Here is a 14,094-nt window from a genome sequence, read left to right as displayed (position 1 = left end):
ACACAGTCTCCAGCCAAACATGCTGGACTCCACCTGTTCCTGTCCATCAACAGGCCACCACCACCTGTGGCTGCCACCCTACTCTGCAATCCTCGAGGTCATGGAAAGTCCAAACAATCATAAATGTGAGACAAAGGCTTCAGTGAACACCCAGCTCAGGGCAGACTCCAGATGGGACAGGGTGGTGATGGCTACTGTCAAGCCTAACATAACCCGTGGATTCCTCTTTCCCCATTTCAACATTAGTTCAAAATATCAATGCAATAAGCAGAATGAATTTCATTGAAACAAGAACCGATTTTCTTAATTGTGAGCAAATGCATATGTCTTTATACATCTATGTCCCTAGAGCATGTAAATAGCCTCCTCTGAGGTAGGTCCTCAAATGAGGATTGAGTCACACTGTTCAGACAAGTTGATTGACTTTTGTCACTCTTTCTGAGCCAAAGCAGGTCACCTGCAGCCCTCATGCAGAATTTAGAAATTATAAATGACTTAAGCCTCAAAAACTAAGTGACTGCCTGGTTATGTGCAGGGAATGGCTCCATGCACCTGAGTCACAGGTCAGCAGACCTCCAACCCCTCTAACCCTAGCTTAGAAAGCAGTTTCCAGTCTCTGCAGCCTCGAGATGAGGGCAAAGTTCCTCATCAGGAGACAGTGTGGTTCTTTCTGCTTTGCTCAGCCCCTCTGCTGAATAGTCAATAAATCTTGAGGACCAGTCCTGATAGCTCACACCTAGAACCCCAGCTGCTCAGGGGGCAGACATCAGGAGGACCAAACTCCAAGGCCAGCCCTGGCAAAAAGTTAGCAAGTTCCTATCTCAACAAGTATGCTAGATGTGTTGGTGCACACCTGTCATCCCAGCTACTGAGGATCCTTAAATAGGAGGGCCATAACTCTCACAAACCAACTCCAGCCAAAAAATAACTCAGGAGTTAGAGAACGTGCCTAACACGCAAGCATGAGACCCTGAGTTCAAACCCCAGGATGCCAAAACAAAAACTCTTGATTCTCAATCTTCTGCCAGAGATGATACTGCATAGTGCATTCTGGTGTGGCCATAATTTCAGCTGTTTTACCACGTACAGGCCTTGTAATCCATAGCTAATCTTTCTGTGCTTCTTGGTGCCAACCCTTGGTGTAATGGCTGTTTGCCCAGATCTATGTTCTTCATGAGCTAAGTGATCTGCTTCCCCCATGAACAAAAAGCCAAATCTCTGATGCTGGAATTCAGTAGGATCCCGCTGCTCACAGGGAGCTCACTCCCATACACATCTCAGACCCTGGAAACAAACAGCATCTGGGAAACACTCATCACACATGAAGATCCTAATCGTGGCATCTGGTTGACCTCCCATAACTATGAAAGTGTTCAGAGGAAACCTTCCATTTCGAGTTGGGTGGCAGTGTTCCCAGAGAATTCATAATTAAAATGATCTATGGTCTGCTCTGTGGTTCTGGCAGAACTGTGACTGCTGGAGTTGAATGGTTCATTGAGCAGAGGCCTCCAGAGGTATCTCATGGTCACTGGGGAGGTGAGGGGCTGCCAAAACCCCTGAGCCCTTACATATGTTGCCAGTTTCATGGAAGTCAGTCAGCCTGCTGCAGGCAACAGGTTCCGGACTCCTGACTAGGGTCACCTGGGAGGCCCCAGGAGACGCCCAAGGGGCAGCCGCAGTCTAGCCAGTGGCTCCCTGGAGCCCCCCTTCACCAGGGTCCAACACTGGAGGGTGGTCATGTTCTCTCCCTCTTGCCACCAACTTGATTTTAAGCACATGCAAACTCAGGCCCTGAGGTCACCCGGGAGCTTTGGGCCATAAGGTGGTCACCCCAGTGGCTTACTTTGGCATTTGTCCTGTTGGTTAAAACGCAGAAGTTAGTTCAAGGTGCAGGAAACCCAGTCTGAGAAGTCAAGGCCATCCTAGCTGCTGCCGCCTGTAAAAATGAGAGAAGCCAGAAGCCAGCGGGATCCTGCCTTTCCTGTGCCTGTTAGAGGCCCAGGTTGCACGGGAGCACTCACCTCAGCCCCGTCCGTAGCTCAGTACCCTGCATGACTCACAGACTCACCGCCCTGCACTTGGCCCTCTAACGGACCTACCCGGTAGACCTATCCGTGGCAGTCCTATCCACACTCTGCAAACGGGAATGAGGTCTGAGAGGCTGTGGAATTTACCCTGTGAAGCAGCAAAGAAGTGTCCACTTCAGGAGGCAAGCTAGCCACCCCTGCCTGGGTCAGAGGGCACAAAAGCACTGGGCCTCGCTGAGTCAGGTGAGTGAGAGGCTGGCCCACTATCGGAGAGGCTCCTCTCTACCCACCAGAGCCCCATGGGAGGCCAGGACAGTGAAGGCCTTCTGTCTGTTTCCTTCCCAGGCCTTGGCTGTCAAATGTCTGCGGTGTAGTTTGTAGCTCTGGGACCTTGGGAGAATGAACTGAGACTTTCTGGCCTCAGTTTCCTAATCTATGAGGTGAGAGAAGCAGGAGCCTTGGGGAATGACTCAGATCTCTCCTGTGCAATCTGTGGGCTCTTCCTGCTGAGGACTTCTCTGGTCCCAACTTCCTCCCCACGTGGAGACACAGGGCTGGGCCACCTGGGACAATCCAGCTGCCGGGAGGAAGACCCTGTGTCCAAAGCCACTGTGCGGCGGGTGGAGAGCAGAGGCTCCTGAGAGCAGGACGCGATGAGTGGCGGCGCTGGTAACCAGGCAACCAGACGGCGGCGGGGAGCTCTGGCGGCATCGCCTGCAGACGACCACCAGGGGGCGCCCCGCGCCGCGCTGCCCGGCCGGGGTCCGCATAGCCAGGGACCGTACGCGAGCCGCCCAGGCTGCCGCAGCCTCTAAGCCAGCCAAGGACTGCCGTCAGCTCATCATCCCTAGAGGCACCGAGGAGCCGGGGAGCCTGCATCCTGCCTGGCGATGTTCAGTCCAAGCTGCATCCCTTGGTCCTACCGGCTGGCTTGTCACATGGGGCCCGGGGCAGGGCCAAGGCCAGGGCGCCCTCGGGTGACAAGCGCCGAGGAAGGAGCCCGGACAGTTTCCGGGCAGAGGCAGAGAAGCCCGGCTCCCCAGCTCCAGGTGAGAAGACCCTGGCCGAGCAGCACTCAGTTTGTCCCGTGGGTGCCTAGTTGTTTGTCCCTTTGCCGTGGCTCGGATACCCACTAGGGGCTGGACTACGGAGTGCCACATGGAGCCCTGCGGGAGACGAAGAACGGGCCAGAAGGTGAGCACTCACGTGACTGGGCCACTCCAGGACACCAGTGTCCACCCTTGGAACGGGAGAGTCATCCCCCACCTCAGCCACGCTAAACCTGTGACTTGGGTGCCGCACAATTGCACTGTGAGACCCTCTTTCAGGTGCCTGCAGGTGCCAGGTAACTATGTTTGGTACCCAGTCGTGACTACTAAGTGTGAGCTGTCATTAATGTCTGTGGGCTGGGTGTAGGGCGTGGGGTATGGGCCTGAGTCCAAGAAGTCTTGGTGGCTCCAGCCCGCTGGTGAGCTGGTTTGCTGGGTGGCCAGTGCCAGCGGCTGCTAGGGCTGAGTCATCCCCAGAGAGCTCCAGGTCCTCGGGCTCTCCCTCCCTGACTTCCAGCAAGGTGAGGCTGCAGGCTGTGTGCTGGGCTGTACTGGGCTTAGCTGGGGGCAACCCACCCTTAACCTGCGCAGAGAAAGGTGGGTATGGAAAGGCTGGGAGAAGAGATCCAAGAGCAGTTTTCTTGTCCCTTCTACTCCTGAAGTCATTCCTGTCACCCAGCAGCCCCACAGTGGGCGCAATATTCTTGGAGCCCTTCTCCCCTCCCCTTGGTCACAGCACCCCAGCATCTAACCTATCACCCATCTCTTTCCTATGCCATTCCAAGTGCATTGTGGAAAGCCAACCCCACCAGCTCCTGAGACAGACAGAAGAGGTTGGTTTTAGCCAATCGGCACATCGCATTGATTTGGATTGGTTCAGGGATGGGTTGATGAGTAGTTCAAATCAAGGTCCGGAGGAAAGAGATGTGTTCATTTATTATTGAATTCAATTTGCTAATGTTTCATTGATATATGCAATCATCTTTTAAATGTTTAATTAAACTTTGTATTTCCGAATTTTAAAAAAAATGAAAGGAAAGAGGAGATGTTTGGGAGATTGGGGAGGGGCAGCTTCCAGGCACATCTGTGAGAGACAGGGGAAGACAATACTCCAATACTACTCTGCTGGACAGGAGAGAAGAGAAGAAATACTTGCTCCTGGGGATGCTTCCAGAATTAAAAGAGTTTTTTGTTTTGGTTTGGTTTTTTTTTAAGAAGCAGACACCCCAGAAGCAACCAGGAGAACTGGAAAGAAACTCAGGCTTTTATGACATTGTTAAAAACTGCTAGATCTAGCCATTCTTGATGCCCATATTATGAGAACTTTCCTGCTAAAGGAGGCAATGAATTCCCTTTTATTCTAGAAACCCAGATGTGTTTAATTGGGTGACATTGTACTTGCCATTTTAGAGCCCACCTTTGCCTGAGGTTGCGGGACACTGTGTTAGTGATGCTCGTGACTGCATAAATGTCACTTGCCTATTTCATAGTCAAACCTCTTTTTTCCCAATTCTCCACAAGTGTAAATTATGCTGTCATATTGCTAAATGTCCAGACACAGAATGGGGACGCTTTACCATCCACAGCTGACTGCTGGATGAGGCCTGACACTAGCTTTCCTGGGCTTCCTCCCTGCACCTGCATAGAGGCCAAGTCCTTGTTCATTCCTCGGGACAGGTGAGCTGCCCACCCCAGACGAGACTCATTCATGCAAACTGGAGTCACACTGCAAATTTGCATGTTGCTGTCTGTCCTGCCTCTCCAGGCCGTCTGAAAACATAGCTCCCTGAAGTCCAGGTCAGCTAATTGGAAAAATCAGATCGAGCAGCTGATGAGGGCTGAAAGCTTTGCCATTTACAAAGTCCCTGACTTCCGCTGACTCCCGGTCATCTGTTCCCTCTCAGAGGCACTTGTCATCACTGTTGTTCCCATTTTACAGATTTGAGGAACCGATACCCAGAGGCCCCCGTGACTTCCCCCAAGGGTACTCCAAGATCCCTGGTTTGTTCTCCTAAGGGAGAACTCACAGCAGGCTTTGTGTTTGAAATCTAAGCAAACGCCAGATAAAGGGCATTCTAAATATATTTCTTTTCTATAGATGCTGATCTCCTGTTACTGGAAAACAGGAATTAGCTTGTCTGCCTGAGGATGTGGTTGGCTCTTTATAAAAAGGATACAGGAGAAATCTGCACAGAGCTCCGGCTTCGTTATGCTGCCAACAGCTTCCAGCAAAAGAAGAACCTTCGCAGCCAGATATTTCAGTAAGAATTTTATTCTGTTCTGTGTAAGGAATGATTGCCTTTGCTTTTGACTTTTTGTTTGGGATGGGGTCACCCAGAGCCACCAAGGAGCTGCCTTGGTCTTGTGGGCTAAGGGCAACAAGTGGCATCCATAGACAGGGACCTGCCCTCCTTCAGCTCCCAGGCACTGGCCAGTGGCCCAGTGCTCAGTCCTGAACTGGGGTAATGCTTTGCCTGGAAACAGGCTCAACTCGTCTGGGATTGTCAGGGAGCCCACACTCCAGTGGCTCTAGGCTCTGAGGACATTTAGAGTCTGTAAGGATCACAGTGTCTGAGGGCTGCTGGGGTGTAAGGCAAGGCCTTTGCAAAAAGGCTGTGTATCCTGCAGCTGTTCTGAATCCCTGCTTGGAAACCATCTAGCCAAGCAATTGAGAATCAACAAGGATGTTCAGTAGCTCCAGCTATGTGCCCAGGAGGTGACTGTAGACAAAGTGGAACACTGTCTATTTGGGTAACAGGCAGTTGCTGGCTGGGCATGCCCTGCAGGTGCTGCTCAAGTCAGATTTGGAGGCACTGGCCAGATCCCAGGCAGGAAGGAGCTGGTTGGGTTGGTCATACGATAAGGTGCCTGGTTGCCTGGATCTGAGTGTCCTCTGGCAGGTAGTGATTGAAATTCCAGATGCTGGCTGGGGAGAGGCTGACCTTAGTCCCCCACAGGCTCGCTCCGTGTCAGAATCACTGGAGGAGCTTTGCAAAATCCCCAGTGTCTTCTGGAGATCCAGGTTTAACTGGTCTTGGGCAGATCCCAGGCACCAGCACATTTCTTAAATCCCAGATGATGTACTGTGCATCCAGGGTCAGGAAGCCTCAGATAGAGCCACAGAAGGGCTCAGGGCTCAGACTCCACACAGCTGCCTTTGCAGGGGTCTAAGCAGATGTTTGCAGGATGAGGAGTAAGGCTCTGTGTTCACAGAGATGAGAACTAGATGGGCTGGAAGCCAGAAACCTGGCTCTCACTCTGGGCTTGACTCCAGCTGCAAACATGTCTCATGTCCTTGGATCTCACTTTCTGAGAGTGGAAATAGGGCTGAGGGAACAGCCCTGTTCAGGCCCTGGAAACTATGCCTGGCCACCTCCAGGTGTTGTCCTCTGAGCTGGCCTCACAGCATCATCCAACTTGAAAGGAAAAGTCACTTGTTGGAGGGGTCAGCTGCCAGATTTCTCAGATGTAATAAATTGTCTTACCTGCCCCTGCCCTGCTTCAGAGTACAGGAGCTAATCTTTTGAGAAAGGGACAAAGATGTTGCACACAGATTTAATGAGTTAGATTAAATCAATTTCTATATTAAGACAAATTTACATAACTTAAAATTAACCATTTGGAAGAATAAACCAAGAACAGTTCATCCATTCGCAATGCCATGCAACTACTGCCTCTAGCTAGCTGGAAACATTTCCTCACCCACGCTCCCCTCCCCGTAAGCAGCTGTCTCCCCAGGTCTGTCCCCAGCTGCCAACAATCTGCCACCAGTCTGCTCGAATTTACCTATTCTGGATGTCTCTGGTCGTTTTGTGTCTGGCTTTTTCAACTTAGAACATTTTTTAGGTTCATCCATGCTGTGCCATGTGTCAGGCTCTTCATTCCTTTTGACTGGATTAATGTGTGCAGATTATCTGATCGCAAACACTTTAGTAGCTTTGTAAAAGTGGCAGTGCCATTTCATGGAAGGCTTCAGAAAGGAAAGGACTCACCCAGGACAGGGAGATGTGGCTTTTCCTCCCCACCTTCATCTCATGGTTAGTCCCTTTTTCTGTCTGTCTTTCTCTCTGTCTCTCTGTCGCTTTCTCTCTCTCTCTCTCTTTCTCTCTCTCTCTTTCTCTCTCTCTCTTTCTCTGGCATCCCTGAGAGAGAGGAACTTGACTTTGTTTTAATAGACATTTCCAGGGATTTGGGGCAAATGGTAGTCTTGTAGGTGTTAAATTGTGCCATTGCACCTTGCTTCTTCACTTTGCCCACAACTTTGCCAAATCAAGAACCTGCCAGAACTTCAGAACTTTCCTTCTATCAGACAGCCAGAGGCCAGCCAATCAGTCTGGGTCTTGATCTCCCCTCTGGTGAGGCCTATGCTAAACTCTTGCCCAGCACTGGGCTACCCTGGCCCCATCCCTGGCTGGCTTTCAGCTTTGCAACAGAACTTTCCTGCCAGTTCAGACCCTTGCGGCCTCGGCTCAACAGCACTCCAAACTTCTGGCCACTGGTCTTGCCTGATTGTCTCCCAAGGACTGGTGGCTTCTCCCTGTACTTGACCCTGTTGGGCCCTTCCCCTGCCCAAGGAGCCACAGCATCTCAGTCATCACATAAGAAAGACAGTAGGCTCTGCCTATTCCCAGTCAGAGTCCAGAGGAGCCAACCCCCCTGACTCCAGCCATCCCTCAGAGTCCAGGACTCCTGGGACCATGACTTACTTGAGGACCAAGGCCAGGAGGTAGCTTGGAATGGCTATGCCCCCTCACACCCTTCCCCAGCCTCCCTACCTGTGAGGCTTTCTCACCTGGCCCTTCTCTCTGTCCTGACCAACGTATCCTCTCCTCCCTGCTTGTAGGTGGAGGGATGCAAGTAGGTGGGGAGGCAAAACTGTCCTGGGAAAATAGAAGACCCAGGAGAAGGGGACTAAAGTGGGGGGAAGGGTAGTAAGAGAGGAAAAGTAGGCAATCGATTATCATGTTGAAACATGGACTCTTTCGCATAGGTAGTAGGGAGTTATTGAAGGTTATAAGCAACCTCCTCCTTACTTGCTCAGATGTGCCAGTGCCGTGCACTCTGCCCACCCTGAGGACTATGCTCCACACCCCCACCCCCATAGCCTCCTGACTCACAAACTCGCCTCCTGAGACTTTCCCCAAGCCTCCTTTCCTGCTGAAGCTTTCTCTAGCCTGAGTCAGAATGGAATAGGTTACATATTGGCCACCCTGGGGACCAAGCTTTAATTCAGGGACCAGGAGGACATTCAACCCAAGGCACAGGAGTCCTTATCATTTTCTACATTTATTTCAGCAGCTTTATTGACGTGTAAGTTACATGTGGTAAAATCCACCCATTCTAAGTGCATGTATACACTCGTACAATTGTCATCCTGAAAGTTCCCCTGTGCCCATTTGCTGTGACCTCCAGTCCCAGCCCAGCCACGGATCTGCAGTTAACCTATAAGTTTGCCTTTTCTGGATATTTTTTAGGAGTGGAGTCTTTTGCCGTGGTCTTCTTTGGTTCATTCACACTCCCGTGTGTACCACAGTGTTCCCAGTCAGCTGGATGATGTACAGATATGTACAGACGGATGCACACTCTGTTATCCACTCGCCAGTTAATGGACTTTGGAGTTGTTTTCAGTTTGGAGTTATCATGAATAATGCTGTTATGAACATCACCTAATGCGTTTCTGGGAAAATGTGCTTTCATTTCTCTTGCTGAGTCATATAGTAAATTTGTTTAATTTTTAAGAAACTTAAAATATGTTCCACCTCTGTACCATCTTTCACTCCCACCAGCAATACATGAAAATCCCAGTTTCTCCACATTCTTGCCAACTCTTGCAATTATCTTTTTATTATTATTGTCATAGCCATCCTGGTGGATGTAAAGTGATATGCTGTCGGGAATTTGATTAGCATCTTGTCTAACAATTAATGATGCTGAGTCTCTTTTGATAACATACCTGTTTGGTTGTTTTTTTATCCACTTGTAAAATGGACTATCTGTCTTATTATTAAAGTTTGTAAGAGTTCTTTATATATTCCAGAAAGAAATCTTTTACCACCCATATGGTTGGCCAACATTTTCTGAGTCTATGGCTTGACTTTTCCTTTTCTTAAATGGTGCACTCAATTTTTGAAGTGCAAAAGATTTTAATATTGATGAAGTTCAGTTTATCTGTTGTTTTCTTTAATAAATCATGATTTTGGTGTGGGACTTAAGACTTTTGCCTAACTAAACATCACAAATATTTTCTTCTATATTTGTTTCTAGAAAATGTATAGTTTTGGCACTTACATTTAAATCTATGTGCATCTCATTTGAGTTAATTTTCACCTATAGTGTGAGATAAAGTCAAAAGATTTTGTTTGGCTTGTTTTGTTTTGTTTCCCATCTGGATAGCCAACTTCCCCAGTACCTTTTGTTAGAAGATTTTCCTTTGCTCTGTCCAAGCACCTTTGTAAATGATTGACTACAAATCTTAGAATTTAATTCTGCACTCTCTGTTATGTTGATGTATGCATGTATCCTGTGCTGGCACTATACTGTCTTGATTAAGATCACTTTAGGGTATCTTTCCAAATCAAGTAGCCTCCAACTCTGTATTTTTACAAATTCTTTTGCCTATTCTAGGCTTCCATGTCTTCATATGTAATTTCAGATCAGTGTGTCAATTTCTACCCAAAATAAAGGCTGCTGGGGTTTTGACAGGATCACACTGAGTCGGCAGGTCAATTTGAAGACATTTCTCATGCTCTCCATGACTGAGTCTTCAGCTCCATGAACAAGGATGTGCCTCGATTTATCTATAGCTTCTTTAATTTCTCTTAGCAGTGTTTTTCGAGTCCTCACTTCATTGTTAAACTTATTTCCATGTTGCTTATTCTGTTTGGTAGTATTTTGAATGAGTTGTTATTTCATTTTCTTAATTTTTATTGCTGATATATAGAAATATGACGGATTTTTGTATGTTGGTCTTTATCCTGAGACCTTAAGCAACTTACTAATTCTAGCGAGGTGTTTTCTATTAGTTCTTATGATTATTTCCCAAATGAATATTTTCTAAGTATCATCTCATCTGCAAATAAAGACAGACTTACTTTTTCCTTTCCAGTCTGGATGGTTTTGATTTCTGTCTTTCTCTCCCTGTCACCCTCCCCTTTTTCTGTCTCTTCCTTATTGCACCGGCTGGATCCTGCCGTACAGTGTTTATTAGAGGGGATGAGTAGATACTCTTTGTCTTTATTTTAAAGGAAAACCATTCAGTTCTTCACAAGTGCATATGATGCTCTGGATTTTTCATAGATACCTGTTAGCAGATTGACTACTTTTCCTTCCATTCCTAGTTTTTGACAGTTTCTGCTTTAAAATCACGAATAGCTATTGAAGCTTGTCAGCTGTTTTTCTGCATCCATCAAATGAGCATATGGCTCTTGTCCTTGAGTCTATTGAAATTAATAGAATGTATGGACATAAAATAGATGTATAGCATTAATTTTTTTCAGGGGTCCATCTTATGTTGCGTTCCTGAGATAAACCATATTTGGTCATGGCATTGTAATTATTTTATATGCTGCTGGAATTCACTTTGCTAGCATTTTTACTAAGCACTTTTGTGCGTATATTCGTAAGGGATGGTGACCTGTAGTTTTCTTTTAATAAAATCTTTGTCTGGCTTTGGCTTCAGAGAACAGGTTAGGAAGCCAACCCTCTCCCTCCTTTTCTGAAAGACGTGAAGCCTTGGTGTCATGGATTTGATCATTTGCCTCTCGAGGAGCCTACCCACTCTCTGCATTGCCTGGTGTGTTGGTATAAGGTTGTTCACGGTATTTCTTTTTAAGACTTTCTAATTTCTGTAGAGTTGATATGGTGTCTCCTTTTTTCAGTCCTGATTTTTTTAATTCTTGGTTAATTTGGCTAAAGGCATGTTAACTTTGTTAATCTTTTCAAAGAACTATCTTTTGGTTTCATCAATTTAATGCTTTGCTGTTTTCTAGTTCATTTATTTCTGAATTTCTTTCTTCTCTAATCTTTATCACTTCCTTTTCTGTTGTTTTGAATTAGCTTCTGGTTGTTCTAGTTTCTTTAGGTGAAAGCTTGAGTTACTAACCAGAGCCCTTTAGTTTAATAGAAGTATTGGAAGCTATAAATTGAAGCATTGAGTTGTTTGTATCCTATGTTAGTGTACTGGGTTTTTTTTCATTTTTGTTCCACTCAAAATACTTTTAAATTTCCCTTTTGAGTTTCTTTGTGACTCCTGACTGATTTAGAATTGTGTTAAATTTCAAATATTTGAGGATTTCCAAAATCTATTTCTGCTATTGTTTCTAATTTAATTCCAGTATAATCAGAGAATGTACTTTGTATGATTCAAATTTTTAAACTTTTTCATGGCCTAGCATATTATCTACCCTAAAAATGTGTCAGATGTACTTAAAAATAATGTGCATTCTGAGGTCATTGTGAGGAATGCCTATGTATATTAATTGGGTAAAATTGACTATATATCATGACTGATATTCTGTCTACTGATTCTATCCATTATTGAGATTGGGTATGGAAATCCCTAACTCTTATGATTTAGCTATCTTGTCTCTTTTGATTATGGTCAAGTTTTGCTTCATGTATTTTGAAGCATTCTTGTTAACTCTGTATAAATTGATAATTGTTATAGCTTTCCATCACTGTGACAAAATATCTGACAAAATCAGCTTACTAAAGAAAAAGGGTTATTTTGGCTCCTGGTTTCTTAGTTTCCAGTCCATGGCCACTGACTCTGTTGCTTTGGGCCTATGGCAGCACAGCACATCATGGCAGGAGCATGGGCAGAGAGACGTCTTTTCACTTCCTGACAACCAAGAAGCAAAGGAAGAGAGAAGAGGCTGGGTCCCATTATCCCTTTCAAGGGCACACCCCTAATGATCTAACTTCCTTCATGAGGCCCCACCTCCTAAATGTTCCACCACCTCCCAATAGCAGCTGCGTAGCCCATTAACACAGAGGCCTTTGAGGGATATTTAAGATTCAAACCAGAGTAGCTTCCTAATGTATTCACCCTTTTATCATTGTGAAACATCCCTCTTTGTCATAATGTTTGTTTTCTTAACATCTGTTATATCATATATTAACATGACCAATTCTAGCTGTCTTATTATTACTGTTGTGGCATATCTTTTCCTATCCTTTTCCTCTCAATAAGTTTGTGTCTTTGATTCTGTGATGTGTCTCTTATAGACAGCAGATGATAGAATCTTGCTGTTGTAAGCAGATTGTGTGCCATAGTTAAAATATGGCTAATTCCTCTAAACTCATGTAGGAGTTGGATCTCTAAAGTCATACAATAAAGGTATTAAAAGGGTAGAAGTGAACCTGACTGGTGTTCAGAGATGGGACCTTGGGAAGTGATTAGGACCAAATATGATCATTATGACATATATTAGTGAACCCATTATGATATGATTAGAGCAGAAGCAAAGAGACATGCACTTGTGCTCCCTGTCTCCTGTCATGTGACATGCAATGCTGCCTCCAGACTCTTACAGCAAGATGCAACCCTAGACTTCATACTTCCAGAACTGTGAGCCAAAATAAACCACTTTTCTTTATAAAGTAACCTACTTCTGGTACTTCATTATAGTAAGCAGACTAATATACCATCTTTGTCTTTTGTTTAGTGTATTTAGATCATTCACATTTAGTGTAATTATTGATAAACTTATCAATAATTTTGTAGTTTGTTTTCTGTATGTCTCCTCTCTTTTTGTCTCTCTGTTTCTCCTTTGCTGTCTTTTTTTGTGTTAGATATTTTAGTATTTTACTTTAATTTTTTATTTTTATACTCTTTGTGTTACCATCTTAGTGTTTGCTATAGGAATTTAATATCCATTTTCCTCAATCTACTTCAGATTCATAATTAATTCTGTAAAACAGAAACTTTGCTCCATGCACACAATACATCTGCATAGACCATGCAAAAATACATCTATATAAGATTGAAAATCTGCTGTTATCATTATTGCTTTATACACACTATGTTTTTAAAAGATGTTAAGAGAAAAATAAGTCATTCTTTAGTTTTTCCTGTGAATATGAATTCCTGCAGATAGAAATTTCCTTCAGTGTTTCTTACAATGCAGATATGCTAGTGTGGCGTTCTCTCAGTCTTTGTTTTTCTGGCAATTTTGTCATTTTGCCTTCATTTTATAAGAGCAGCTTTTTGGACAGGATTCTTGGTTGACAGGTTTTATTTTTCTTTCAGCACTTCGAACTGATCTTTCACTTCTAGCCTCTTTTGTTCCTAGGACACGTCACCTGTTAATCATCTTGGAGCTCCACCCTGTGAGGAGGCATTTTTCTTTTGCTGCTTTCAAGCTTTTCTCTGTCTCGCAACAGTTGGACTCTGACTCAGCATCATCCATGCATCCACCAACCTTGCATCTACCTACCATCCACCCATCCATCCATCCATCCAGTATCCACCCGTGTGTTGGAGTATACAGCTCTATTTATCCTCCTTGGAGTCCTTTGAGCTTGTAATATGTGCAAACCAATATTTTTCATCAAATTTAGGAAGTTTCATTCATTATTTTTTGCAAATAACTTTTCTGTGCCTTTGTCTCTGTTGTCTCTAGCTGTATGGGAATTGCATTACACATATATTGGCATAATTTATGTTTCTTTACAGGTCTCTGTAGGAATGTTCTTTTTTCTTCATTTTTAAATTTATCTGTGTTGTTTGTATTTGATAATTTCTTTTTTTTTGTGGGGGGTAGTTTGTTTGAGACAGGGTCTCCATATGTGGCCCAGGCTAGCTGGCCTCACACTTGTGATCCTCTTGCTCCAGTTTCCCAAATGCTGGGATTACAGGTATGTGCCACCACACCTGGCTAATAGTGGATAGTTTCTATAGCTCTCCCTTTAAGTGCACTTATTCTTTCTTCTCTTGCCTCACATCTGCTGCTGGGCTCCTTTAGTGAATTTCATTTTAGTCATTGAACTTTCAACTCAAGAATTTCCATTTGATTGTT

At 45.1% G+C, this 14,094-nt stretch overlaps 1 protein-coding gene across 7 annotated transcripts in view; it reads left to right on the top strand.

Annotated features, from left to right (window-relative positions):
• Positions 1–2,798: 2,798 nt before the first annotated feature.
• Positions 2,799–14,094, top strand: part of Arhgap22 (Rho GTPase activating protein 22) — a 186,524-nt gene continuing 175,228 nt past the window's right edge. For 2 of the 7 annotated variants that reach the window (XM_074079376.1, XM_074079371.1), the window contains exon 1: positions 5,049–5,337. In XM_074079376.1, the coding sequence (XP_073935477.1) occupies positions 5,286–5,337 (52 nt within the window). In that variant the 5' untranslated portion in view covers positions 5,049–5,285. Of the gene's footprint in view, positions 3,222–4,485; positions 5,338–14,094 lie in introns of those variants that run through there. The other 5 variants (XM_074079372.1, XM_074079380.1, XM_074079381.1 and 2 more) reach the window with 5 other exon arrangements.

Source organism: Castor canadensis, chromosome 7 (genome assembly GCF_047511655.1).
Source record: "Castor canadensis chromosome 7, mCasCan1.hap1v2, whole genome shotgun sequence".
In the NCBI taxonomy this organism is placed as follows: Eukaryota; Metazoa; Chordata; class Mammalia; order Rodentia; family Castoridae; genus Castor; species Castor canadensis.
This window is presented reverse-complemented; position numbering and strand designations above follow the sequence as displayed.